The sequence below is a fragment of the Myotis myotis genome, unplaced genomic scaffold (genome assembly GCF_014108235.1).
Source record: "Myotis myotis isolate mMyoMyo1 unplaced genomic scaffold, mMyoMyo1.p scaffold_m19_p_10, whole genome shotgun sequence".
In the NCBI taxonomy this organism is placed as follows: domain Eukaryota; kingdom Metazoa; phylum Chordata; class Mammalia; order Chiroptera; family Vespertilionidae; genus Myotis; species Myotis myotis.
In genome coordinates this window covers 42843706-42870117 of record NW_023416314.1, presented here as the reverse complement: position 1 = coordinate 42870117, position 26412 = coordinate 42843706, and the positions used below count along the sequence as shown (strand labels likewise).

The 26412-nt window shown below is 44.1% G+C and overlaps 1 protein-coding gene across 1 annotated transcript; it reads left to right on the top strand.

Annotated features, from left to right (window-relative positions):
• Positions 1-4545: 4545 nt before the first annotated feature.
• On the top strand, positions 4546-6522 carry UBQLN3 (ubiquilin 3). The gene has a single exon (XM_036322529.1). The coding sequence runs from the start codon at positions 4546-4548 to the stop codon at positions 6520-6522; it is 1977 nt and encodes a 658-aa protein (XP_036178422.1).
• The last annotated feature ends 19890 nt before the right edge of the window (positions 6523-26412 follow it).

Here is a 26412-nt window from a genome sequence, read left to right as displayed (position 1 = left end):
AGTGGTGGAGGTGGTGAGAGTTTTCTGATTCTGGACTGCAAATTGGATCCACAGAGGTGTCTGTGCTGCCCACAGGCCACCCATCCTCCAGCTTTGACATCATCAGCAAGAGCAAAGGACAGGCCCATAAAGCTCCAAGAGCATCTAGCACTCCAAATGCTAAAAATTCCTACTCCACCACCACAACATACCAAAAAAATACATCTCAAGAAAGAAATTATAGCTAAAACTGATGCTTTATCTCCCCAATAGGACAACTCTATTAATCCAGTTATGCCTTATACCTTGCTTGACTCTGTTTACATAAAAAGCCCAGGCTCTCCAGGTCATCTTTCTAAGTCTCATCACAATATGCTTGACTGTCTCTCATCTGACTCAATATTCCATTCATCATCAGTTCTCCAAACCTTTCCACCCTCTCATTTAGACCTCATAATTTCGCAACAGCAAAGTCCTTATACCTACAACGTTTCAAATGTTCCCTTACCTTTTTTGCTGTAATGGAATTCTGGCTGTCCACTGAGGACATCGCTTCTCCAGCAGTGCTGATTGCTTGTTTCATTCCCTATGGACTCAGAAGTGGGATAGGTGTCTTTCTTGCATCATCTTTTGCTTTCTGACCACAATTCTGTAGCTCCAAAACTAGTCCATATCTGTCAATATAATCATTCTGGCATAGCACTCACCTACCAAACTTACCATGGTCTATCCAACTCTGCCTAATCTCTGTGTAGGCAAAGGAAAGCAGACAACTGTGCAGACTAATGTCATCTAAGTATCCTATCTAATAAAAGAGAAACATAGTAATTAGCGCACGTACGCTACCCTTCCCATTGGCTAATCAGGGCAATATGCAAATTAACTGCCAGACAAGATGGTGGCCGGCAGCCAGGCAGCTTAAAGCGAACTTGAGGCTTGCTTGCTTCAGTGACGGAGGACTTTAACGTTCCCCACCTGCTGCTGCCGGCCTCTGAGCTGCAACTCTAAGCAACTATGTTACAAATATAGAAGCTAAACAAAACCCCAGAAACCTGCTTTAGTCCGCCGGGCTTCAGCCAGCAGGATCGCAACATTGTTTCAAATACAGAAGGTAAACAAAGGCCAGAAACCTGCTTTCAGCAGCAGAGGCCTAAGAGCTGGAGCCAAGCCTCAAAGCTAAAGCTGGCTCAGAATAAAAAAAAAAAAAAGAAAAAAAGGAGTGGTTGGGAGCTTCAGTCACCTGTCAGCCTGAAAACAGCCCTCAGCCCCTCACCCAGACTGGCCAGGCACCCCAGTGGGGACCCCCACCCTGATTCAGGACACCCTTCAGGGCAAACCAGCTGGCCCCCACCCATGCACCAGGCCTCTATCCTATATAGTAAAAGGGTAATATGCCTCCCAGCACCGGGATCAGCGGAGCCGAGAGGCCTCCTGGCACCAGGATCAGTGTGACAGGGGGCAGCACCCAAACCCCCTGACCACCCTGCGACTCTGTGTGTGACAGGGGGTGGGGCCACAACCTCCCTATCCACCCTGCTCTGTTCCTGACAGGGGAAGGCTCCTCAACCCCCTGATCAGCCCTGCTCTGTGCCTTATAGGGGGAGCTCCCCAACCCCCTGTTGGCCCTGCGGCTCTGTGTGTGACAGGGTGCGGTGCCTCAACCCCCTGATCGGCCCTGCTCTGTGGGTGATAGAGGGCAGCGCTCCAACCCCCTGATCGGCCCTGCTCTGTGTGTGACAGGGGGCGGTGCCCCAACTCCCCTATTGGCCCTACTCTGTGAGTGACAGCGGGGAGCTCCTCAACCCCCTTATCGACCGTGCTCTGTGCTTGACAGGGGGTGGTGCCGCAACCTCCCCATCGACCCTGCCTTGAGTGTGACAGGGGGATGTGCCCCAACCCCCCATTCGGCCCTACCCTGAGCGTGACTGAGGGTGGCAACACAACCTCCCAATCCGCCCTGCTCTGTGCATGACAGGGGGCGGCGCCCCAACTCCCCAATCGGCCCTGCTCTGAGCCCAACCAGGGGCTGCACCTAGGGATTGGGCCTGCCCTCTGCCACCCGGGAGCAGGCCTAAGCCAGCAGGTTGTTATCTCCCGAGGGGTTCCAGACTGCAAGAGGGGACAGGCCGGGCTGAGGGACCCCCCCTCCCCTCCGAGTGCACAAATTTTTGTGCACTGGGCCTCTAGTCTATATATAAAAGCGTAAGTGACCGTTAGGACTGAACAACCAGAACTACCAATTGACCAGTTGCTATAAGCACTGACCACCAGGGGGCAGATGTTCAACACAGGAGCTCCCCCCTGGTGGTCAGTGTGCTCCCACAGCCAACCTCCCACAGCCAGTCAACCTCCTGTGGTCCCTCCCCACAGCTGGTCCCTACACCCGGCCCATTGGCCAACCTCCCGCAGTCCCTCCCCCAGCCAGTGGCCAACCTCCCATGTTCCTTCTCCCTCCCCTCCTCCCCTCCCCCACCCCCGTCCTGCAGGCCTCGATCAGCTGGCCCCAATCAGCCAGACCCCAATCAGCCCTGATCTCCGGTCAGGCCTAGGGACCCCATCCCTTGCACGAATTCGTGCATGGGGCCTCTAGTATTACCAAAGGCCTTAATTGGTCTGTTAGTGATACTTTGATATTTTTTAATCCAATATTACTTCAGAATCTGTATTAGTGTAACTTGGAGAGTGTGCCAAAACATGAATTTCTGAGCTCCATTCTAAGACGTTCTGATTTAGTAGATCTAGAGTGGAGCCTCAGTTGATGCTGATGCTACTGGTCTGGGGAACCACACTTGGAACCAATGCCCTTAATCAACACACTATCTTATTATTTGCTCATTTCAACAAGAAGACAAAAGTGATCAGAACTGACTTACACCCATGTCCATCACTAAATCAACCAACTAATTTGCATCTGTACTCATACACTCTGCTCTTCATTCTGTTGTATTGAATAAACTGCCCAGGCTCTTAAACTCTCCATTTATCTACTCAACAATTTATTCTTGAAATTATTTTCTCTTTCTCATGCTTCATTTTTTTCTCATTGTATTGCCTCCATCAAAATAAAAACATGATGTAATATTCTCATCTTAAGAAAAAAAACCCTTTATTGTCACATTCCCAATAGCCACCTTCCTTTTTTTCTTATTGACAATGTTTTTAGTGGATCCACTTATTAAAAAATTTATTTGCTTTTAAACCCAGTCCATCAGGTTTCCTGTACCCATCACTTTTCCAAAACTTATTTCATCATGGTCCTAATTTTCTTTTATAAAATCCAGTATCAATTCCCAGTTCTCCTTCTACTGATTCACCAGCATCTTTTGACACCTTTGGTTACTCTCTACTTTTTGAAACTCTTCATTTTATCTCTCTCTGCTTTTTTGACTTAATGTTTTTTCTTCTAAATATTCTTTGTTGAATTCACTTAATCTTCCAGACTTCTAAATATTGTAGGGCCTACAACTCAGTCTTTTTACCTCTATCCCTTTTCCTAGATAGACAAAGTTTATGATTCTAAATACTTTGTCAATGTGGATGAACTCTAGATTCATGATATTAAATTATCTCCCTACATTTTCACTTTTATATAAAATAGATATCTCAGATATAGGTAAAACTGAACTCTTATTTAATTTTCTGTGTAACAATCATATTTCCTCCTTTTTTTTCTAATCTCAATAAGTAGCCAGTCAATTCTTTGAATTCTTCTGTAGGTAATAATGATTTCCCCTTCTCATATTTTAGCTTCTCCCTATCAGAAAGTCAATACTTTGAAAATATATAAATAATTTGTAGCTAATGTTGAATCAGAGAAAAGACTGGAACATAAAATGCCAGGAAGAAGGTTGACTGGAGGTTAGCTGAATTTGAGTCTTTATGGGGACACAGAGGATTAAGGAGTCTTTCTTAGTTGTTCAATCCAAGTGTGTCTCCACATGCCACATACCAGGGATTGTAGAATCAGGACTCTTGGACTAAGAAAGAGGGTCAGCTAAGGCCCCTCACTCTGAAAAGGGTAATTGAGATAAAGAAATGGAAAAGTTAAAGGTTGAGAAAGACAGTTCCCAGGGATCCAGAGTACCTTGGAGAAATCTCAAAATTCACTTTATGAGGCTGTGATGTCAGTGGTGAGGTCACAGAGGTGACCTGATAGAGTGGGTTCCAGCCCAGAAAGCTTCAGGGGTGGCTGTTCAGCAAGATGAGGGCGGCTTGGAGCCCTGTATAAGAGGAAGGACGGGGTCACAGCTGATTGGTATGTATTCCCCAAATTGGATCCTTTTTCCTTGCCCATTTACTCATCCATTGTAGCACTCTTTCCCATGACTTCAGGTGTTCCTTCCCTGATACCAACATCTCTCAAACCCATAACCCTCCCAAAGCATCTTACCCCAGAGACCTCATTGACCCTTCTATGTGGACCCTCCAGTTTTTTCCCATCTTGACATTCCAGGTCCTCTTTTTGCTCCCTTTCCTACTTTTTCCACTGCTCCAAAAGATGATCTTGGTCTCCCATTCCCATCCCCCAGCTGTGTCCCCACAGACCTGGGCCTTCTGCTGCCCACCATGGCCAAAAGCGGAGAGGCCCTGCCACAGGGCTGTCCAGCACCAGTCCAGAATCCCCACCTCATCAAAGTGACAGTGAAGACACCCAAGGACAAGGAGGATTTCTCCGTCATAGACACTTGCACCATCCAGCAGCTGAAGAAAGAGATATCTCAGCGCTTTAAGGCTCACCCTGATCAGCTGGTCTTAATCTTTGCCGGCAAAATCCTCAAGGATCCTGACTCACTGGCACAGTGTGGAGTGAGAGACGGCCTCACTGTCCACCTGGTCATCAAGATGCAGCGCCGGACCGTGGGCACTGAGTCTCCAGATGCTTCAGTCCCTGGTCCAGCCCCTGGGTTGCTCCCTCAGCCAAGCTCCATTTTCCCAACAGAAGGGCCGTCCACCTTTAGCTTAGGTGTCCTCACAGGCCTCAGTGGGCTGGGCCTGACTTCTGGTAGTTTCCCCGACCAGCCAAGCTCACTGATGTGGCAGAATGTATCTGTGCCCGAGTTTGTGGCTCAGATCATTGATGAGCCTTTCATCCAGGGTCTGCTGTCCAACACAGGCCTGGTGCGTCAGCTGGTTCATGACAACCCCCATATGCAGCAGCTGATCCAGCACAACCCTGAGATCGGCCATATTCTCAACAATCCCGAAATCATGCGGCAGACACTGGAGTTTCTACGCAACCCTGCCATGATGCAAGAGATGATGCGTAGCCAGGACCGGGCGCTCAGTAACCTGGAGAGCATCCCCGGTGGCTACAATGTGCTTCGGACTATGTACACAGATATTATGGACCCAATGCTTAATGCAGTACAGGAGCAGTTTGGTGGCAATCCCTTTGCTGCTACCACTACTGCTAATGCTACCACTAACAACAGCCAACCTTCGAGGATGGAGAACTGTGACCCTCTTCCCAACCCCTGGGCTTCCACAAATGGAAGCTCAGGTAGCAGGCAGGGCAGGTGGCCTGGGGACCAGGACATATCTGAAATTAGAAATAGGGCTCCTAATATTCTGGGTAGTTTAGGGCTCTATGACTACCTCCAGCAATTACATGAGACCCCGCTGTCCCTGGGAACCTACCTGCAGGGGACTGCATCCACCCTCAGTCCAAGCCAAGAGGCACCGCCACCGGGAAACCAAGTTCCCCCAACCTCATCTCGAGTTCCACCGACTTCATCCCAGAAACCTGAGTCAGGCCATCCACGCCCCAAGGAGTCAGTAGCAATCAAAGGCAAATCCTCTTGCCCAGCATTCTTGAGATACCCCACAAACAGTAGTCCTAGACAAAATGGAAGCCAAGATCGTTCAGGGAATGGCTCCACTGGTCACAGCACCAGCATGCCTGATCTTATCTCAGGGCTGGGGGCTGCTGCCAACAGGGCCCCATTTGGTCCTTCACCATCATCCCCAATGGTAGCTACCTCTGGAATCCCTGATCATTCCTGGCTGCCACCACTAGCTTATCCAAGATCTCTGCGACCAGATAGCGTGAATCAGGCCCCACAATTACAGGATGAGATACGCCGGCAGCTGCCCTTGCTGCTGCATCTTCAGGCAGCCATGGCAAACCCTCGTGCCATGCGTGCCCTGCTTCAGATTGAGCAGGGTCTGCAGGTCCTAGCGACTGAGGCACCTCACCTCCTACTCTGGTTCATGCCTTGCCTAGCAGGGCTGGGAAATATGGCAGGAGAGGCAGAGCCTGGAGAGGACACCCTTATGCCTGAGGCTCCCCCACCAGCCCCAGCTCCTGAGGTTTCCCCAGAACAGGGTTCTGTGGAGCTAGGCCTACATTCCGGTCCCTTCCTCCAGATACTGCAAGCCCTAGCCGGTACCAATTCCCAGCAGCTGCAGCCCGAGACTCACTTCCGGGTGCAGCTAGAGCAACTGCGGGCCATGGGCTTTCTGAATCCCGAAGCCAACCTCCAGGCCCTCATTGCCACGGGAGGTGATGTGGATGCTGCGGTAGAGAAGCTGAGGCAGTCATAGGAGCCCAAGTTCAGACCGTATCTTTTCCTCTGTGCCCCTTTCCCCATATTCCCTGTCCAACTCCCCCATTCTTGAATGCAGCCGCACTATGAACTGAATTTACTATTATGCTCTTTACTGCGGAGACAATATCATTCCAGAGTCAATGAGGAAGAAAGAGGGCCACAAACAGGGTGGGGGTGCTTTGCGTGACCCAACCATCCCTGCCACTGCACAATGATGGGGCCCCATGTGAGCTCTGCAAATGCTTGTCTTGAGATGCAATTACATCCAATCTCCAGCTGCTGCCTGAGTCTGATTCTTTGTGGGCACTGAGAAAAGGGGAACTTGTGGGAGAAGAGGGGATGATTAGAGCTCTTTCTGCATGGATACGAGGGCATGAAGGGAAACTGAATGTTTGTAGCTAGAAAATTCAGAGGCATAGAGAATAGAGCAGGGAGAGATGAAGCAGCTTTCTTGGTGTCCTTCCAGAAGTGCCTCAAATTTTGTGTCCTTTAGGAGCTGCCACCATGTACTCTGTTCTTTGGTGCCTCTACCACACGTCTGTCTGAAGAAAGTGGCACAGTTTCTTATTTTTATTGCTGCTGAAGACTATCCTATGGGTGGCTCTCATTTTCTGAATTCAATGCTGATCCCTGAACGGACAGAGATAGAGCAGGATTGTGGCTAAGCACACTTCATCTCACCAGGTTTACAAAAGTTACCGTCTCTAGTGGCCAGATTCAGAGAGTTGCTGTCATTGACACAGACTATGTGTGCCCTGCAATTTTGTCTTTCTTGCAACTCTTAGCTCTAAAATTGAATACCTATCCTGGCTTTGGCATTCACTATTAGGAATTCAATGTGAGTAAGAAATATGATCCTGCCGTCATGAGTTTATAATCTGGTAGCAGGAACTATTCAAATTGGGAATATTTGAAGAGTGCTCATTTATAATTACAAATTATGATAAATGCTATGAAGAAAGAGAAGGGGAGTGTGAAATAGCATAATGGGTTTGATCTATTCTGGGAGACAGAGAAGACTGCTGTGAGTATGTGCTCTAAGCTACTACCTGGAAAGTAAGAATGAAGTAGGTAAAGATTTGAGAGGGGAGAGGAGTATTCCAGCAGAAGTCATTATATACAAAGGCACTGAGGTAGGATGTGTGTCACACATGGGAAGGGCCCAAGGAATCTTGGGCTAAATTTTAATTTACACTCAGGAATGCTTCCTGTTGCCCATGTACTTCTAGGGTGAAAGTGTTACAATTCATAAATCAAGCGAGTGACTCATGCCTTCCAGTCCCCATACACACTGGTAAGCACACTATGGAGAAATGTCCCAACACGCAGTGCATATTCACAGGTAAATACACCTTCACACGGGCATGCCTATGTTCACGTGCATAAGAGCACGCGCGCGCGTGCACACACACACACACACACACACACACACAACACAGTTTGTTAGAGATATACCACAGAAAGGGATTATAAACCTTTAAAAAATTATGTCAAGGAGAGAAAAGTGTCTTTGGTAGGGGATACTGCTATGGTACAAACAGCGTGGTGTGTTTCAATGTCAGAGACGCAGTGTTGGAGGTCCTTTCAGGGACTGGGAGAAACAGAACTTCTGCCTGGAACTCAGAATACTTGAACCAAACTCTTTACTTTCTAGCTTGGAGATAAAAAGAACCTTTGGGTACACTGTTCTAGGGTTCAATCTCTAGGGGGAGCACCAAATTTCAGAACCCCCTTTATCACTCACTTTGCTCTGTATCAGTGGGGGAGTTCTTGTCCAGATGGAAGGAACTGCAGGTTAAGATGGTGCCGGGGAAACAAAGATAAAAATCTTGCCTCTCTGTTTCCTGAAAGTAACAAGCCAAGTAGTGCTCTGGGGCTGCCTCTGACTGGGGAAAATGTGCATGCACAATCTCTAATTCCCATCCTGGGAAAACCAGTTAGGTATGAGAAAAAAAGGGGGTGGGGAATAAATGTTACTGTTCTCATCTATCTATGGGAAAGAGAAGCATAAGGGTTCATATGAAGTAAAGAGAGCTTATTAGGGCAGGCAGCAGGTGGGAGCCTGCAAAGGCCTGGGAAGAGGGACTCAACTGGAGCGCCCTCTACAGTTGATGAGATGGTGTGAATCCTTTCTATAGCCTCATCAGTGACTGAACTCATCAGCCCCATGCCCTGCTCCATGGTGAAGACGGTGAACTTTCAGGAGGAGGAGGTTCCTGCAACAGGCACAGACACTGTTCCCCATTAGCAGCTAACATAGGGTTTGGTGCATAGGAAAGCAATCAGTAAATCATTCATTGAGACACATTGAATGGGGAGTGAGGAAATGAGCAACTGAATGAGAAAGTAGTTGAGGAGACCAGGTAGATATGAATCAAATAGAGCATATTGCAGGGCTGGAGATTGTGCTTGGGGAAATAAAAACTGTTGGGGTTTGGGAAGAGAGATTTCTGTGGGCTGATGTTACTGAAAGAAAAGGCCTCCGGAGACACCCCATGTGCATTCCCAGCTCTGATTCTCAGTGCTCCAAGTAAATATCGGCTCCTTGGAAGGTAGTGTGGGTGAGGAATAAAAAAAGAGTCTGGCCATAATTGGCCTGGTGCCTGGACCCTCACAAAATGTGCCCTTTCTTTAAACAAAGGGGTTTGCTAGAAAGTAAAAAACAAAACGGTGAAGCCTGATGATTTGTATTACAGATAGCCAGCCAAGTAAGTGTATGGCATTTTAAGAGAAAGGCACTATCCAAACAATGGCAAGTAATTTTTGACATCTGTGTTCTTTTTTTTTTTTTTTTTTTTTAGATATTTCTCTAATATCTATTATAAATATATCTCCACATTTCCATAGATATTTTAGGGTTGCATTGATTACATTTAATTTTAATAATAGTTAACACTTTTTGAGGTTTTGAACCCAGTGTAAACTATGCTGGGTTCCGTTCCAAGCTTTTCTTCTTTTTTCTAAATATATTTTTATTGATTTCAGAGAGGAAGGGAGAGGGAGAGAGAGATAGAAACATCAATGATGAGAGCGAATCATTGATCGGCTGCCTCCTGCACGTCCCCTACTAGGGATCGAGCTCGCAACCCCAGCATGTGCCCTTGACAGGAATCGAAACCGGGACCCCTCTGTCCACAGGCTGATGCTCTATCCACTGAGCCCAACCAGCTAGGGCTGTTCCAAGCTTTTACATCTGAAGCCACACGATGGTTCTTTAGTGCAGGTCATATTATTATCCATATTTTTTCAGATGAGGAAAACTGAGGCATAGGAAGAGGGGAAGTGCATATCTTTTAAAGTTATACAGCTTCTGCATAGTAGAGCCAGGATTTGAAATTAGATGACCTATTTTCAGAGCCCGCACTCTTAAACACTGCACTGAATGAGGTTAGTGCTTTAATATTTACTTGAACAAAGTGAAAGGGGCAGAGTTTGTGGTATTTCACTGAAACTTTGCACCCTGGACTCTTGAAATTATCTACACTGGACTGAAATACCTTCTTTACCATGTTCCTCATATGAGTAAATATTTATTTTTAAAATGTTAACCTACTAGTACCACACTTCTTCAATTATTTTATTTATTTAGCTGGGTTTTTTTTCTTTAAATTTTTTTTCAATCACAGTTTACATTCAATACTGTTTTATGTTAGTTTCAAGTGTACATTATAGAGGTTAGACAAACATGTACCTTTCAAAGCAGTCCCTCTGGTATTCCCAGTACCTGTCTGGCACTGTACATAGTTATTACACTATTATTGACTATATTCCCTGTGCTGTACTTTACATCCCTGGACTATTTTGTGACTACCAATTTGCAGTTTTTAACTCCTTCACCTTTTTTTACCCAGTCCCTCAACCCCTCCCCTCTGGCAACCATCAGTCTGTTCTCTGTATTGAACTTCTTCAATTATTTAATAAAATATTTAATGACATATTTAATAAAAGATCAATGTTTGAGTCATTATTTCTTTGCAAAATCCCATTGTCTAATTTTGTTGATTTTTCTCAATACACTTTATAATAGACTAGAGACCCGGTGCACAAAAATTTGTGCACTCGGCGGGGAAGGGGGGGGTCCCTCAGCCCGGCCTGTGCCCTCTCGCAGTCTGGGACCCCTCAGGAGATAACAACCTGCTGGCTTAGGACTGCTCCCGGGTGGCAGAGGGCAGGCACAATCCCTAGGTGCAGCCCCTGGTCGGGCTCAGAGCAGGGCCGATTGAGGAGTTGGGGCGCTGCTCCCTGTCATGCACAGAGCAGGGCGGATTGGGAGGTTGTGATGCCACCCTCAGTCATGCTCAGGGTAGGGCCGATTAGGGGGTTGGGGCACCATCCCCTGTCACACTCAAGGCAGGGTCGATGGGGAGGTAGCGGTGCCAACCCCTGTCACGCATAGAGCAGGGCCAATTGGGGTTGGGGCGCTGCCCCCTGTCACTCACAGAGCAGGGCCCATCAGGGGTGTTGGGGCTCCATACCCTGTCACACACAGAGCAGGGTCAATCAGGGGGTTGGGGAGCTCCCCCCTGTCACTCACAGAGTAGGGCTGATAGGGGAGTTGGGGCACTGCCCCCTGTCACACACACAGCAGGGTGGATCAGGGGGTTGGGGCACCGCCCTCTATCACCCACAGAGCAGGGCCAATCAGGGGGTGGGGCACAGCCACTGTCACACTCAGGGCAGGGCCGATGGGGAGGTTATGGCTCTACCCAGTCACACACAGAGCAGGGCCCATGGGGGGTGGGGTGGGGTGCCGCACCCTGTCACACACAGAACAGGGCAGATGAGGGGGTTGCGGCGCAGCACACTGTCACACACAGAGCCGCAGGGCAATCAGGGGGTTGGGGAGCTCCCCCCTATCAGGCACAGAGCAGGGCTGATCAGGGGGATGGGGTGCCTTCCCCTGTCAGGAACAGAGCAGGGTTGATAGGGAGGTTGTGGCCCCGCCCTCTGTTACACACAGAGCCGCAGGGCAATCGGGGTTGGGGAGCTCCCCTCTATCAGGCACAGAGCAGGGCCGATCAGGGGGCTGGGGTGCCGCCCCCTGTCACACACAGAGCTGCAGGGTGATCAGGGGGTTTGGGCGCTGCCCCCCGTCACACTGATCCTGGTGCCGGGAGGCCTCTCAGCTCCTCTGATTCCGGTGCTGGGAGGCATATTACCCTTTTACTATATAGGATAGAGGCCTGGTGCATGGGTGGGGGCCAGCTGGTTTGCCCTGAAGGGTGTCCTGGATTGGGGTGGGGGTCCCCACTGAGGTGCCTGGCCAGCCTGGGTGAGGGGATGATGGCTGTTTGCAGCTGGTCACACACCCTTCAGGGTAGGGGTCCCCACTGGGGTGCCTGGTAGTCTGGGTGAGGGGGTGAGGGCTGTTTTCAGGCTGGCGGGTGACTGAAGCTCCCAACTGCTCCTTTTTTTCTTTTTCTTTTTTTTATTCTGGGCCAGCTTTAGCTCTGGCTCCAGTTCTGAGGCCTCTGCTGCTGAAAGCAGGTATCTGGTTTGTTTGTGTTCTATAATCGAAACACTGTATCAACTACAGCTCTGAGATCCCAGCTGCCTGAAAGCAGGTTTCTGGGGTTTTGTTTAGCTTCTATATTTGTAACTATGTTTCAAACTGCAAGCTCAGAGCCCGCAAGGCAGGCGGGGAATGTTGGTTTCCTCCGTCACTGAAGCAAGCAAGCCTCATGTTAGTTTCAAGCTGCCTGGCTGCTGGCCGCCATCTTGGCTGGCAGTTAATTTGCATATCGCCCTGATTAGCCAATGGGAAGGGAAGCGGACATAAGCTAATTACCATGTTTCTCTTTTATTAGATAGGATGTCAAAATTCAGAAAAAGACACATGAAATTTTAGGTGCTTTCCTTTACATTTCAAAATTAAAGAAATGTATCAGAGACAGTCTTTTCTTTTAGAATAGAAAATATTTCCATTTAAGTTTTGTTTGTTTATAAATAACTGTAGTTTATTTATATAACTTCTACATATTTGGCTTTATTTAAACATTGCATTATTTTGGTTATTTGGAGTAAAATTATGTTCATTATGTTTTCAGATTAGATATTGCTGTGATGAAACTGTGTTGTCACCGGTTACATTTTGATCTTTTTTTTTTTTTTTTGATTATTTTTTTTTTATTGCTTAAAGTATTACAAAGGGTATTACATATGTGTCCATTTTATCCCCCCGCCCTAGACAGTCCCCTAGCCTCCCCTATCCCCCAATGTCTTATGTCCACTGGTTATGCTTATATGCATGCATACAAGTCCTTTAGTTGATCCCTTACCCTCCTACCTCCTGCCCCGCAACCCTCCCCGGCCTTCCTGCTGCAGTTTGACAATCTGTTTGAGGCAGCTCTGCCTCTGTATCTATTATTGTTCAAAAGTTTATAATGGTCTCTATTATCCATGAATGAGTGAGATCATGTGGTATTTTTCCTTCATTGACTGGCTTATTTCACTTAGCATAATGCTCTCCAGTTCCATCCATGACGTTGCAAATGGTAAGAGTTCCTTCCTTTTTAGAGCAGCATAGTATTCCATCGTGTAGATGTACCACAGTTTTCTAATCCATTCATCTACTGATGGGCACTTAGGCTGTTTCCAGATCCTAGCTATGGTGAATTGTGCTGCTATGAACATGGGGGTGCATATATCCTTTCTGATTGGTGTTTCTGGTTTCTTGGGATATATTCCTAGAAGTGGGATCACAGGGTCAAATGGGAGTTCCATTTTCAGTTTTTTAAGGAAACTCCATACTGTCTTCCATAGTGGCTGCACCAGTCTGCATTCCCACCAGCAGTGCACAAGTGTTCCTTTTTCTCCACATCCTCTCCAGCACTTGTCGTTTGTTGATTTGTTGATGATAGCCAGTCTGACTGGTGTGAGATGGTACCTCATTGTTGTTTTGATTTGCATCTCTCGGATGATTAGTGACTTGGAGCATGTTTTCATATGTCTCTTGGCTTTCTGAATGTCCTCTTTTGAAAGGTGTCTATTTAGGTCCTTTGCCCATTTTTTTATTGGATTGTTTATCTTCCTTTTGTTAAGTTGTACGAGTTCCCTATAAATTTTGGAGATTAGGCCCTTATCAGATATGACATTGGCAAATATGTTTTCCCACACAGTGGGTTTTCTCGTTGTTTTGTTGATGGTTTCTTTTGCTGTGCAGAAGCTTTTTATTTTGATGTAGTCCCATTTGTTCATTTTCCCTTTAGTTTCAAGTGCCCTAGGAGCTGTATCAGTGAAGAAATTGCTTCGGCATATGTCTGAGATTTTGTTGCCTTTGGATTCTTCTAGAATTTTTATGGTTTCCTGTCGTACGTTTAAGTCCTTTATCCATTTTGAGTTTATTTTTGTGTATGGTGTAAGTTGGTGGTCTAGTTTCATTTTATTGCATATATCTGTCCAATTTTCCCAACACCATTTATTGAAGAGACTATCTTGGCTCCATTGTATGTTCTGGCCTCCTTTGTCAAATATTAATTGAGCATATTGGTTCGGGCCGATTTCTGGGCTCTCTATTCTATTCCATTGATCTATATGCCTATTCTTGTGCCAGTACCAGGCAGTTTTGAGAACAGTGGCTTTGTAATACAGCTTGATATCTGGTATTGAGATCCCACCTACTTTGGTCTTTTTCAGGATTGCTGCAGCTATTCGGGGTCTTTTTTTATTCCAGATGAATTTTTGGAGAGTTCGTTCTAGATCTGTGAAGTATGCCGTTGGTATTTTAATGGGAAGTGCGTTGAATTTATAGATTGCTTTGGGTAGTATGGACATTTTAATGATGTTGATTCTACCAATCCATGAACACGGTATGTTCTTCCATCTGTTTATGTCTTCCTCTATATCTTTTTTCAGCGTCCTGTAGTTTTCTGAGTAGAGGTCTTTTACCTCTTTAGTTAAGTTTATTCCTAGGTAGCTTAATTTTTTTTGGTGCGATGGTAAACGGGATTGTTTTTATAATCTCTCTTTCTGAAAGTTCACTATTGGTGTATAGAAATGCCTCGGATTTCGTGGGGTTAATTTTGTATCCTGCTACATTGCCAAATTCATGTATTAAGTCCAGTAGCTTTTTGATGGAGTCTCTAGGGTTTTGTATGTATAATATCATGTCGTCTGCAAATAAGGACAGTTTTACTTCCTCTTTTCCAATTTGGATGCCTTTTATTTCTTCTTCTTGCCGAATTGCAATGGCTAACAATTCCAGTACTATGTTGAACAGGAGTGGTGAGAGGGGGCATCCCTGTCTTGTTCCTGTTCTTAGGGGAAATGGTGTTAGTTTTTGTCCATTGAGTATGATGTTGGCTGTGGGCCTGTCATATATGGCTTTTATTATGTTGAGGTATGATCCTTCTACTCCCACCTTGCTGAGAGCTTTTATCAAAAATGGGTGTTGAATTTTGTCAAATGCTTTTTCTGCATCAATTGATATGACCATGTGGTTTTTTTCTTTCAATTTGTTTATGTGATGTATCACGTTTATTGATTTGCGGATATTGTACCATCCTTGCATCCCTGGGATAAATCCTACTTGGTCATGGTGTATGATCTTTCTGATGTACTGCTGGATCCGATTTGCTAAGATTTTGTTGAGGATTTTGGCATCTATGTTCATGAGGGATATTGGCCTGTAATTCTCTTTCATTGTGTTGTCTTTACCTGGTTTTGGTATTAGGGTGATGCTGGCTTCATAGAATGAGCTTGGAAGTGTTCTTTCCTCTTGAATTTTTTGTAGTAGTCTGAGGAGGATAGGTTTTAGTTCTTCCTTGAATGTTTGGTAAAACTCCCCTGTGAAGCCGTCTGGTCCTGGGCTTTTGTTTGCTGGAAGCTTTTTGATGACTGCTTCAATTTCTTCCATAGTTATTGGCCTGTTGAGATTTTTAGATTCTTCCTGATTGAGTTTTGGAATGTTGTATTTTTCTAGGAATTTGTCCATTTCCTCCAGGTTGTCTAGTTTGTTGGAGTAGAGCTGTCCATAGTATTTTTTAACAATCATTTGTATTTCTGTGGGGTCTGTTGTTATTTCGCCCCTATCGTTTCTGATTTTGTTTATTTGGGTCCTCTCTCTTTGCTTCTTGGTGAGCATGGCTAGAGGTTTGTCAATCTTGTTTATCCTTTCGAAGAACCAGCTCTTGGTTTCATTGATTTTCTGTATTGTTTTTTTGGTCTCTATGTCATTTATTTCTGCTCTAATCTTTATTATCTCCTTCCTTCTGCTCACTCTGGGGTTTTCTTGTTGCTCTCTTTCTAATTCTTTGAGTTGTAGAGTTAGATGATTTACTACCATTTTTTCTTGTTTTTTGAGATAGGCCTGTACAGCTATAAACTTCCCTCTCAGGACTGCTTTCATTGTGTCCCATAGGTTTTGGATTGTTGTGTTTTCATTGTCATTAGTTTCCAGGATGTTTCGAATTTCTTCTTTGATTTCATTGGTAACCCAATCAATATTTAATAGCATGCTATTCAGCTTCCAGCTGTTTGAGTATTTTGGGTTGTTTTTATTGTAGTTTATTTCTAATATTATGCCATCGTGGTCTGCGAAGACGCTTTTTATGATTTCAATTTTCTTGAATTTGGGGATACTTTGCTTGTGACCCAATATATGGTCTATTTTTGAATATGTCCCATGAGCACTTGAGAAGAACGTATATTCCCTGGCTTTGGGGTGAAGTGTTCTGAAGATGTCTATTAAGTCCATCTGATCTAGTGAGTCATTTAGGATTGCTGTATCTTTGCTGATTGTTTGTCTATAGGACTTATCCAGTGCTGTTAGTGGTGTATTAAAGTCCCCTACTATGATTGTATTGTTGTCTATCTCTCCTTTGATATCTTCCAGGAGTTTTTTTATGAATTTGGGTGCTCCTGCATTGGGTGCATATATGTTTACCAGGGTTATATCTTCTTGTTGTATTGACCCCTTTAGTATTATGAAGTGGCCTTCCTTATCTCTTGTTATGGCCTTCACTTTGAGGTCTATTTTGTCCGATATAAGTATTGCTACCCCAGCTTTCTTTTCCTTTCCATTTGCCTGAAAGATATTTTTCCATCCTTTCACTTTCAGTCTGTGTGAGTCCCTTCTAATGAGGTGGGTTTCTTGTAGACAGCAGATGTATGGGTCATGTTTTTTTATCCATTCAGCCACTCGATGTCTTTTGTTTGGAGCATTTAGTCCGTTTACGTTTAAAGTTATTATTGAAAGGTACTTGTTTGTAGGCATTTCTGTTTTTGTGTGGCTGTTTTCTTTCTGAGCTTTTTATTTCTTCTTTTTATACCAGTCCCTTTAGCATTCCTTGCATTGCTGGCTTGGTGGTGATAAACTCCCTTAGCCTTTTTTTGTCTGTGAAGCTTCTTATTTCCCCTTCAAGTTTGAATGATAGCCTTGCTGGATAGAGTATTCTTGGATTCAGTCCTTTGCTTTGCATCACTTTGTAAATTTCCGTCCATTCTTTTCTGGCCTGATGTGTTTCTGTTGAGAAATCATTTGACAATCTAATGGGAGATCCCTTGTATGTAACTTTCCGTCTCTCTCTTGCAGCCTGTAACATTCTCTCTTTGTCATGAACATTTGCCATGGTAATTATGATGTGTCTTGGTGTGGGTCTTTTCGGGTTCACCTTGTTTGGGACTCTCTGGGCTTGTGTGACTTTTTTCTTCCCCACCTCAGGGAAGTTTTCTGATATTATTTCTTCTAATAGGTTTTCTAATCCTTGTTCATCCTTCTGTTGTTCTGGTACCCCTATTATTCGTATGTTGTTTCATTTCATGTTGTCCCAAAGCTCCCTTAGGCTCTCCTCCTGTCTTTTCATTTTTTCCTCCAATTGCAGTACAATTTGGGTGTGTTTTGCTTCCTTGTCTTCTAATTCACTAATTCGGTCCTCCGCTTCACCCAGTCTACTGTTGATACTTTCAATGGAGTTTTTCATTGCAGCTATATCACTCTTCATTTCTTCTTGGGTCTTACTTAAGTTGTTGATTTTTTCATCTGTTTCTTCTAGCTTCTTCCATATGTTATCGATTTTTTCATCTGTTTCGTCTTGCTTCTTGCAGAGGTTGTCGATTTTTTCCTCCATCCGGTTTATGCACTCTAGGACCCTTATTCTGAATTCTTTATCTGTCATGTTGCATGCCTCTGTATTACTTAGCTGCTTTTCTTGAGAGTCCTCCTTCTCTTTCCTTTGGGGGTTTCTTTGTCTACCCATGTTTGATCTCACTGACATATCTAGACGTTGAGTCGTTCAGTGGCTGCTCCCTTGGTGGCAGTGACTCCTTGGTCTGTGGTTGCTCTTCGGGTGGTTGCGGTAGCAGCTGCTCTTCAGTTGGCAGCAGCTCCTCTGGTGGGTGCTGTTCACAGCTGTGGTGGCTCTTCTGGCTGGTGGGGCGAGGTTTCACGTACAGCTGCTGTTCCTCAGCAGAGGGTGTGGTGCTCAGGAGGTTGCTGTTGCTTGGATCTGCTGCGTTGATTTAAAGGCACAAAATACAACACAACAAGGCACCACGTACCAGGCACTATACACAAATATATTCACGATATTAATAACCCCAAATAAAGGTGACCACCTGAATTAAGAGAATTAGGGGATAAGGAAGAAGGAAGAGAAAAAGATAAAAGAGAAAAAAGAAAAGAAAAGTAGGGACCAAAAAAAGGAGTGCAAAAATGAAATTGGGAAAAAGGAGGGGGGAAAATAAAAGCAAGAAAAGAAAAGAAAAGAAAAAAAAAAGAGCGAAAAGAGAGAATGAAGTGGAAGAGGGGAAGAGGCTTTTTTATATGAGGAGAATACTCCTATAGAACAGCCATTAATCCTAACAAATTCCAGCAACAGCTCCCTGGAGATGAATGCAAACTAGAAACAACCAATAATATAACGATGAAAATAGAATGGAGAACACTAATCCCAAAATAAAATAAAGAGAAAATAAAATGGCACTTTAAAAAAAAAATGGTAAAATGGTAGCAGTAATAATACTGGTTAAAAATAAGAAGGTAGTAATTAAAAGGGTAAAATCAGGTGATGGAAAAAAGAAGAGAAAAAAAAAAGAAGAAAAGAAAAAAAAGAGAAAAAAATAAAAAATAAATAAAAATAAAAATAAAAAGAAATTGGTTTCTTAGTTAAAAGGTGAAAAAAGAAAAACAAAATATTGCAGTAGTGAAGGTCCTTCGGTTCTTCTATTCTTCAGTGTGGCTCGCCTTAGACCTGCCAGGTATTCAGGAGAGTGTTGCGTTTCCCTGCGATACACTGTTCCTCTGTGTTGTAAACCACAGTCCTTATTTTAAAGCAAGCCGCATTTGTTTCCCAGACTGCCTTATTTTGTGTTTAGCAAAGAGTCAGTTTGTGGGTCAGCCTCTGGGTGGCAGTGCTCTGGGGTTGGCCTCTGAGGCTATAGGGCCTCTCTGTCCAGTGGAAGTTCACTGCCCAGAGCTGGCTGCGTAAGAGTTACCAGTGCTCTGTTGTTGCTGGGATTGAAAATCCCTCTATAGGCCAGACCCTGTTAACTCCCAGGGACTGATCAGGTTATTTTAATCCTTGATCTCCTACAGGGTGGAATCTGGGTGTGGCTGTGCTCCTTTCCTGGGGGCTGGGGGGAGGAGTCTCACTCTCCGGAGAGAATGGCTGCCCTAGTCCTGGGCTCAGGGGTGTCTCAGCACTCAATTCGTTGCCACCTCTCCCGGCCCCCCTTCTCTCCTCAGACTCTCCCCAGATTCCACTCCTCCGCACCCTCTTCCTCTCTTCAGCACAGGTGAGTGTCTGTATCTGAAATGTCCCATGAACAGGATTCAGTGAAAACAAACAAACAAATGCCGGCTGCGGAAACGGGGAAGGCTTGGTTTCTGTAAGCTTCTTCTCTTACCCGGACTGCATGGTCTGGTCAGCTCTTCAGGCTGCCCCCTTTAGGCTCAATCCTCCGTGATCACAGAACCCAGCTCGCAATTCTCCCGGCGGCGCCAGGAATCCCGCGGTTCTCCTTCCCCCCCCCCCCCCCCCCCCCCCCCCGTCAGGGGCTGTGCCTGTCCCAAGGGACGCGGCTGTCTGCCACGCGGTCTCCCTCTGACTCTCTGGGCTCAGAGGTCTGGCAACCTTTCCTGCCCAAATCCCTGTTTTTTTTTTACCTTTCCAGGGGAGTTCTACTCTTCCCGGCTGCAAACCGTCTCACCAGCTGAGCAGTTTCGCCAATTCGGGGTGGATGTTACTAGTTTCAGCTGCTCACTCCATTTGCTCCGGGACACGACCTGGGATGCGTCTGCCTATACCGCCGCCATCTTCCGTCCCCTACATTTTGATCTTTATTTCAGAGAGATTTTCATTGATTCTCATGCAGCAACCAAATGTTTCCTTGATAAATAGTCATAAAACCCCCATTTATTCTAATAGTCAATCCTTTTCTTTTCTAAAAACATAATTTGACGTGTTTGCTCAATTTAAAAGTTTTAATATTTAAAAATATTTAGATAACATTGACAAATAAAATAAGAATACAAAAATCAGCAAGAGTTCCACTACCTACATGGTACTGCTAATACCATGGTGGTATCCTTTTACATATTTTACAAAACTGTGATTATATTGTACATAGTGTTTTATAGCCTTCCTTTCAACTTGATCATCTAGCATAAATCTTTTTTTCCAACTTAATAAGTAGCCTTTTACAGTTCATTAATTTGATAAATATTTCCTGAACAATTTTCATATGTCAGAAACTGTGCTTGGTGGTAGGAATACAAAGGTGAACAAGATAGATATGGTTCCTGCCCTTAGGAGCTTATAATATAGTAGAGATAACAGACCTCAAACAAACAAACAAACAATCAAGAAATAGAAGTAACAGCTAACACAGAATACTCACCAAGAATTAGATACTATTCTTTAAGCTTATGCATATTAACGTATTTAGTTCTTAAAGAACCCTACAAGGTAGGTACTATTATTATTTTTTAAAATATGTTGTTATTGATAACATATATATCAATAGGGAGAGGGGGAGAGAGAGAGCCATCAATAATGAGAAAGAATCAGTAGTCAGTTGCCTCCTTCACGCCCCCTACTGGGAATCAAGCAGCAATGCAGGCATGTGCCTGATCTGAAATCAAAGCCTGACCTCCTGGCTCATTGGTTGATGCTCACCAATGAGCCACACCAGGTAGGCAGGTAGGTACTATTATTAAACACATTTTACAGATGAGTAAAGTAAAGAATAATAATGTCAAGTGTCTATTCTTAGATTACACAGCTAGTAAATGACGGAACCAGAGCTTGGATTTGAGCCAGTGTCTCTAGAGACCACACTCTTCTATATCTCTTTCTATTACATAAAAATTGAATTATAATTATAATAGATTTCATGCAGAACATAAGCAAGATATGTTTCTAGTATATATTAGGGGAGGGGGATATATTTTTAGAGGGGTGGTCAGAGTGTATCTCTCTAGAGGGAGTATTTATGCCAAAATTTGAAGGGTAAGAGGAAGCCAGACACTCAAATAGCTGGGTGAAGAATGTTTCAAGCATATGGGAAAGTATAAAAAAAGATCTTGAGTTTGGATAGAGTTTGACACATTGGAAGAAAAAGAGAAAAAGGAAAAAAAGGTTAATGTGTTTCAATGGGAACAAATAATTTTCCCTCTACCTTTCTGAACTCTTCTGGCTGGACTAATAAATTAACATGAGACAGATTAATAGGAGAAAATGACCAAATTTATCACATAAGTACATATGGGGATTCCCTAAGAATAGGGGCCTGAAAACACATTGGGCAGTTGAGGCTTATATGCCATTCTGAACTAAGGAGAAGGACGCAAAAGTCTGGGATTTCCAAGGGAAAGTCGACAACTCACAGGCAGATGAGAAAGAACAAGCATAGTCAACAAAGTCTCGCTGGGCCCAAACATTGGAACATGAAGTCCAACCAACTTTGTGTGATTCTTTGCTGTCTCACATAGTTCATATTATGTTAAGGTGATAGCTTCGTTTCTTCAAGCAGGAATTCCTTCAGTTCTTTCTGAGTCTTTTGTTTCTTACAATTAGCCAGCTTAAAATAATCAATACCCTTAAAAATACATTTTGGGGTGAAAAACTTCTTCCCCTCAGTGTCCAGAGTGTAAAGAATAAGAGGGAAAGTGTGTTGCACTGGCTGGTTTGGCTCAGTGGATAGAGCAGTGATGGCAAACCTTTTGAGCTTGGCGTGTCAGCATTTTGAAAAACCCTAACTTAACTCTGGTGCCATGTCACATATAGAATTTTTTTGATATTTGCAACCATAGTAAAACAAAGATTTATATTTTTGATATTTATTTTATATATTTAAATGCCATTTAACAAAGAAAAATCAACCAAAAAAATGAGTTCACGTGTCACCTCTGACACGTGTGTCATAGGTTCGCCATCACTGGGATAGAGCATCGGGCTGTGGACCAAAGGGTCCCAGGTTCAGTTCTGCTCAAGGGCACGTACCTTGGTTGCAGGCTCATTGCAGGTTCGGGCCCTGGTCAGGGCTCCTGCAGGAGGCAACCAATTGATGTTTCTTTCACATCGATGTTTCTCTCTCTTTCCCTCTCTCTTCCACTTCCCCTAAAAATAAATGGAAAAATATCCTCAGGCGAAGATTAACAAAAAAAAAGAAAAGAAAAAAAGAAAGTGTGTCAAGGTGAGGTGGGAAAGACAGTGGAGTGCAAGTTCACACAGGGCTTTATTGCCATGTACAAGTGTGGATTTTATTTTTAACTTATGTGGAGCATGAATGAGAGAGTAGCAAGGGTGGAAGCCAAGTTCAGTTGGAAGACCTGTGCAGTCATTCTAACTAGAGATGGTGTTGCCCTGCGATTTGGTTTTTCCACAAGGGTGTATGTCCATGAAGAAGTGGACAACTGAAAATATATTTTGGAGAGATAATTTATAAAACTTTCTGTTAAGTTTGGATGTGCAAACTTAAGGGGAGACTTGAGGTTTTATCTATTCAGCTAATATTAATTGAACGCCCTGTGCTAGGTGCTAGAGAAGGGAGACATTCTAGACACACAGTCCTGCCTTCACAAAGTCAACACAGAGGGGACAGGCACCAAGCAAACAATATAATTTCAAGCAAAGGGAGAGGTTAAGAAGAAAGTAAGGAGAGTAAGAAACAGAGATCCACAGGTGGACTCTCTTTGGTTGGTCATCAGGAAGAACACCATTTAAGCAGAGATGTGATGAACAAAGGCAGTTATCTAAATGAAGGTCAGGAGCCAGAGTTCCCAGGTCAAAGGGACATCAATTAAAATGCAGGCACTAGCCTGGGGTGTTCCAGGGATACAAGCAGTCTGTTGCAACGGGAGCAGATACTCAGAGATGGGGTCAGGGAGGTTGGCATGGGCCAGATTGTTAGGGCATTTTAGTCTTGGTAAGGCATTTAGACTTAATTAAAATATAATAGGAAAATCTTGGATGGTTTTGGGTAAAGAGGTGAGATGAAGTGAGCTATATTTTTAAAAGATCACATTCACTACTTGTAGCCCCAACAGTGCTTTTTTCTTTATTTGTAATGCAAGCGCCTGACTTGAGCTTTTATTTCCCAAACATCCACTTCAAAGGGGCATCCACTTCAAAGATTGCTGTGTCCAATAAACACACTTCCAGCCACAGGACTAGATAAGGAGCCAGGACACCCCCTCCACTCTGATATCCTTTGTTTTAGAGATTATGGTTGATTTCCATTAACTGAATATTTGTCAGTGTGTTTTTTCTCTTACTGTGGTTTAAATTCCTGCTCTGATGTTTTAAATTCACAATAAAGAGTAAACCCATAAAACACTGAATGCCCCATCCTTGACCCCAATAAAAGCAAAACCCAGGTCTCTCTTTCTCTCTCTCTCTCTCTCTCTCTCTCTCTCTCTCTCTCTCTCTCTCTCTCTCTTTCTCTCTCTAGCTAATCTTTTTATGTGGCCCCAAAGGTGCCATGTAAGTTCCAGGACTTGTAAATAATAAATCTGTCTCTTTCAAAGTTTCCTGAAGGCTATTGCTGAGGTCATATTGCAAACATAATAAGAACCACAGGGCCCACCCTACCTAGTTTGGCACAGTGGATAGAGCATTGGACTGTGGACTGGAAGGTCCTTGGTTTGATTCCAGTCAAGGGCACATGCTCAGGTTGCAGGCTCGATCCCCAGTGGGGCGAGGGCAGGAGGCAGCTGATCAATGATACGCTCTCATCATTAATGTTTCTATCTCTCCCTCTCCCTCTCTGAAATAAATAAAAATATATTTTTAAAAAAGAACCGCAGGGCCCATCCAGCCACAATGTTGGTTATTGATAGGTTGAGGCCAATACAAAACTGAGGACCAAGAAAGGAGGCAGGGACACCAGCTGGCAGACTATTGCAGTATTGAAAGCATTGAGGTAATCAGATTCATGATATATTTTGAAGAAAAAGCTCATAATGTTTGCAGATAAATTAGATGTGGAAAGAGAACAATCAAGGATGATTCCTGTGTTTTGGGCCTGAACAACTGGTTGAATGATCATCTTTTAAAAAAAATATTTTATTGATATTTTACAGAGAGAAAGGGAGAGGGATAGGGAGTTAGAAACATCGATGAGAGAGAAACATCAATCAGCTGCCTCCTACACACCTCCTATTGGGGATGTGCCCACAACCAAGGTACATGCCCTTGACCGGAATCGAACCTGGACCCTTCAGTCTGCAGGCCGACGCTCTATCCACTGAGCCAAACCAGCCAGGGCTGAATGATCATCTTATTCAAAGAGGGAACAGGACTGGACGGAAAGGCAAATTTGAGATTCTCTTCTAACATTAACTGTCTTGGCTGTGAACTTACCTTCGATACAGAAGACTATGGAAGAAATAGGTTTGTGAGGAGAGAGTCAAGAGCTCGCTCATTGGTATATATTATTTTACTTATCATGACAGCAAAGGATTCTAATATGTGCTTGTTCCACATCAATAAATAAAAATAACCTAAAAATAAAAGGCCAAAGTGAGAGGCAACAAGGGTTTATTTAAGATAAAAAAGAATTGCAATTCTGGGGAGCTCTAATCCATTAGGAGGTGAAGACAGGATATTAATGAGAAAGGGAAAGGGAATAATTACATGAATAAAAGGAATAAATTTCTGTTGGTGTTAATAAGTCAAGGAAGGAATTTCTATAGGTACAATTAAGATAAGCTATTCTTTAGCTATACATGGAAGTGCTAATTCCAAAGAATGCCTTTCATTTTCAGTACTATTTTCAGGGTGTTTCTTTCCTGTTAGCTTTTCTTTGGAAGACACTGTTTTGTGTGTGTGTGTGTGTGTGTGTGTGTGTGTGTGTGTGTGCTCCAGTCCAAAGGTTATTGTGCCCATTTCAAAGATTCCAAAGGTTTGAGGAGTAAGATATACCAGGCGGTTCCCCTGGGATGGCAGCTCTGACTATAATGGCAAACACTTAAACAGCCTGTTTTCTAGTAAAAAATATGTAATTGCTGCAGGGATTAGAAACTTTGCCCTAGGGCCCACCTGCCTGGCGTGGTCAAAACAGTGCTGAGAGAATCCCTGTTTTCTGAGAGCCAAAATATGTACCCTCCCCAGTGACAAATCTCCTCTTCACATATACCTTAAATCTAATTGTCAAGTCATAAAGACTTGAAATCAAACTGTTACTTTCTCCCAATTTTTCTTGTTTCAGTTTTGATCCTGTGAGCGTTGAAATCATAGTTCATCTTTTGTTCTTGGGGAACGTGATGCTGTCTTTCTTAGAACCCAATAGATGGGTTACTCAGCTTTGTAGTTCTCAAAAATGCAAGCTGCCTGCAAGACCCCAATTAAGGCTGGATGGACTAGTTATACATGTCTTCATTCTGTTCATATAGAAATGGGAACCCGTGGTCTTGACTAGTTCATGGTCAGTGGATAGTTATTTAGTCAGGATAGGTGACTATAATCAGTATTATTAAGCTGATTCTGTAGTTGCCTTTTCTACTCAGCTATATTTGTTGATCCAACTCAATTAATATGGTTTTCAACAGTAAAATAGGCTGGGGCAAAACATGTTTCTAAAAAGAAACATTACTTTTTTTCATATTGCTATTGAATTCAAATTGTAACCAGACAATCAATGGGTCCGCACTGCTGTTACTACTTGAGCCAATTAAGCAGAGACAGAGTTGAATCATATGAGTGTTTATTCCAGTACTGATTTCAGTATGGGAGAGCAGCAGGTCATCCATAAAAATCTGCTCTGCACCCCACCATAATAAGCTAGCTGCTTATATTGGGTAGAAGACAAGAATTACAAGGGGAAGTAGGCAAAGGGTATGCCAAATGGGCAGTTTACCGGTCTGGATATTTGTAAAGGCTGCGGGTATGCAAAGGCTTGGGGTCTTCAAAGGGCCAGGATTTTTGGTTTCTGCAAGAAGATTGTTAATCTTTCCATGATAATAGGCAGCTCCCTGATGGGGAGGATGAGCTGCATTTCCAGGTGAGCTCCCAGGTCCCATACCACACCCAGCCAAGTTAGACTATGCCTTCTTTAGTCAGAACAAAACAATCACAGTTAACAGAGCAATTTCTTACAATTATAGCTGGTCCCCAATATTCTATTTCTGCCCCTATCAAAATCATAAAGAGAGCCAACCTAAGGCAGGTGGTAGAGACTTCTGCCCTTCCCCCATTCAAGCCTCAACTGTGACCTCATCACTGACATCATATCCCCTAAGGCTGGCTCTGGAGGCTCTGGAGAAGGGCAGCTGCCACCCCTATGGGAGCCAGGTGGCTGCAGGGGTAAACTGGGAGGTGGTGTTTGTAGGACGTGGGTGAGAAGACATCACTGAACATCTACTGGTCCCTGCCCCCAGGTGTTCTCAGTGCTACATCTAGGATTCTACAAGGTCTTCAAGTAGCCCTGCATCTTCTCTCGAGGAAAT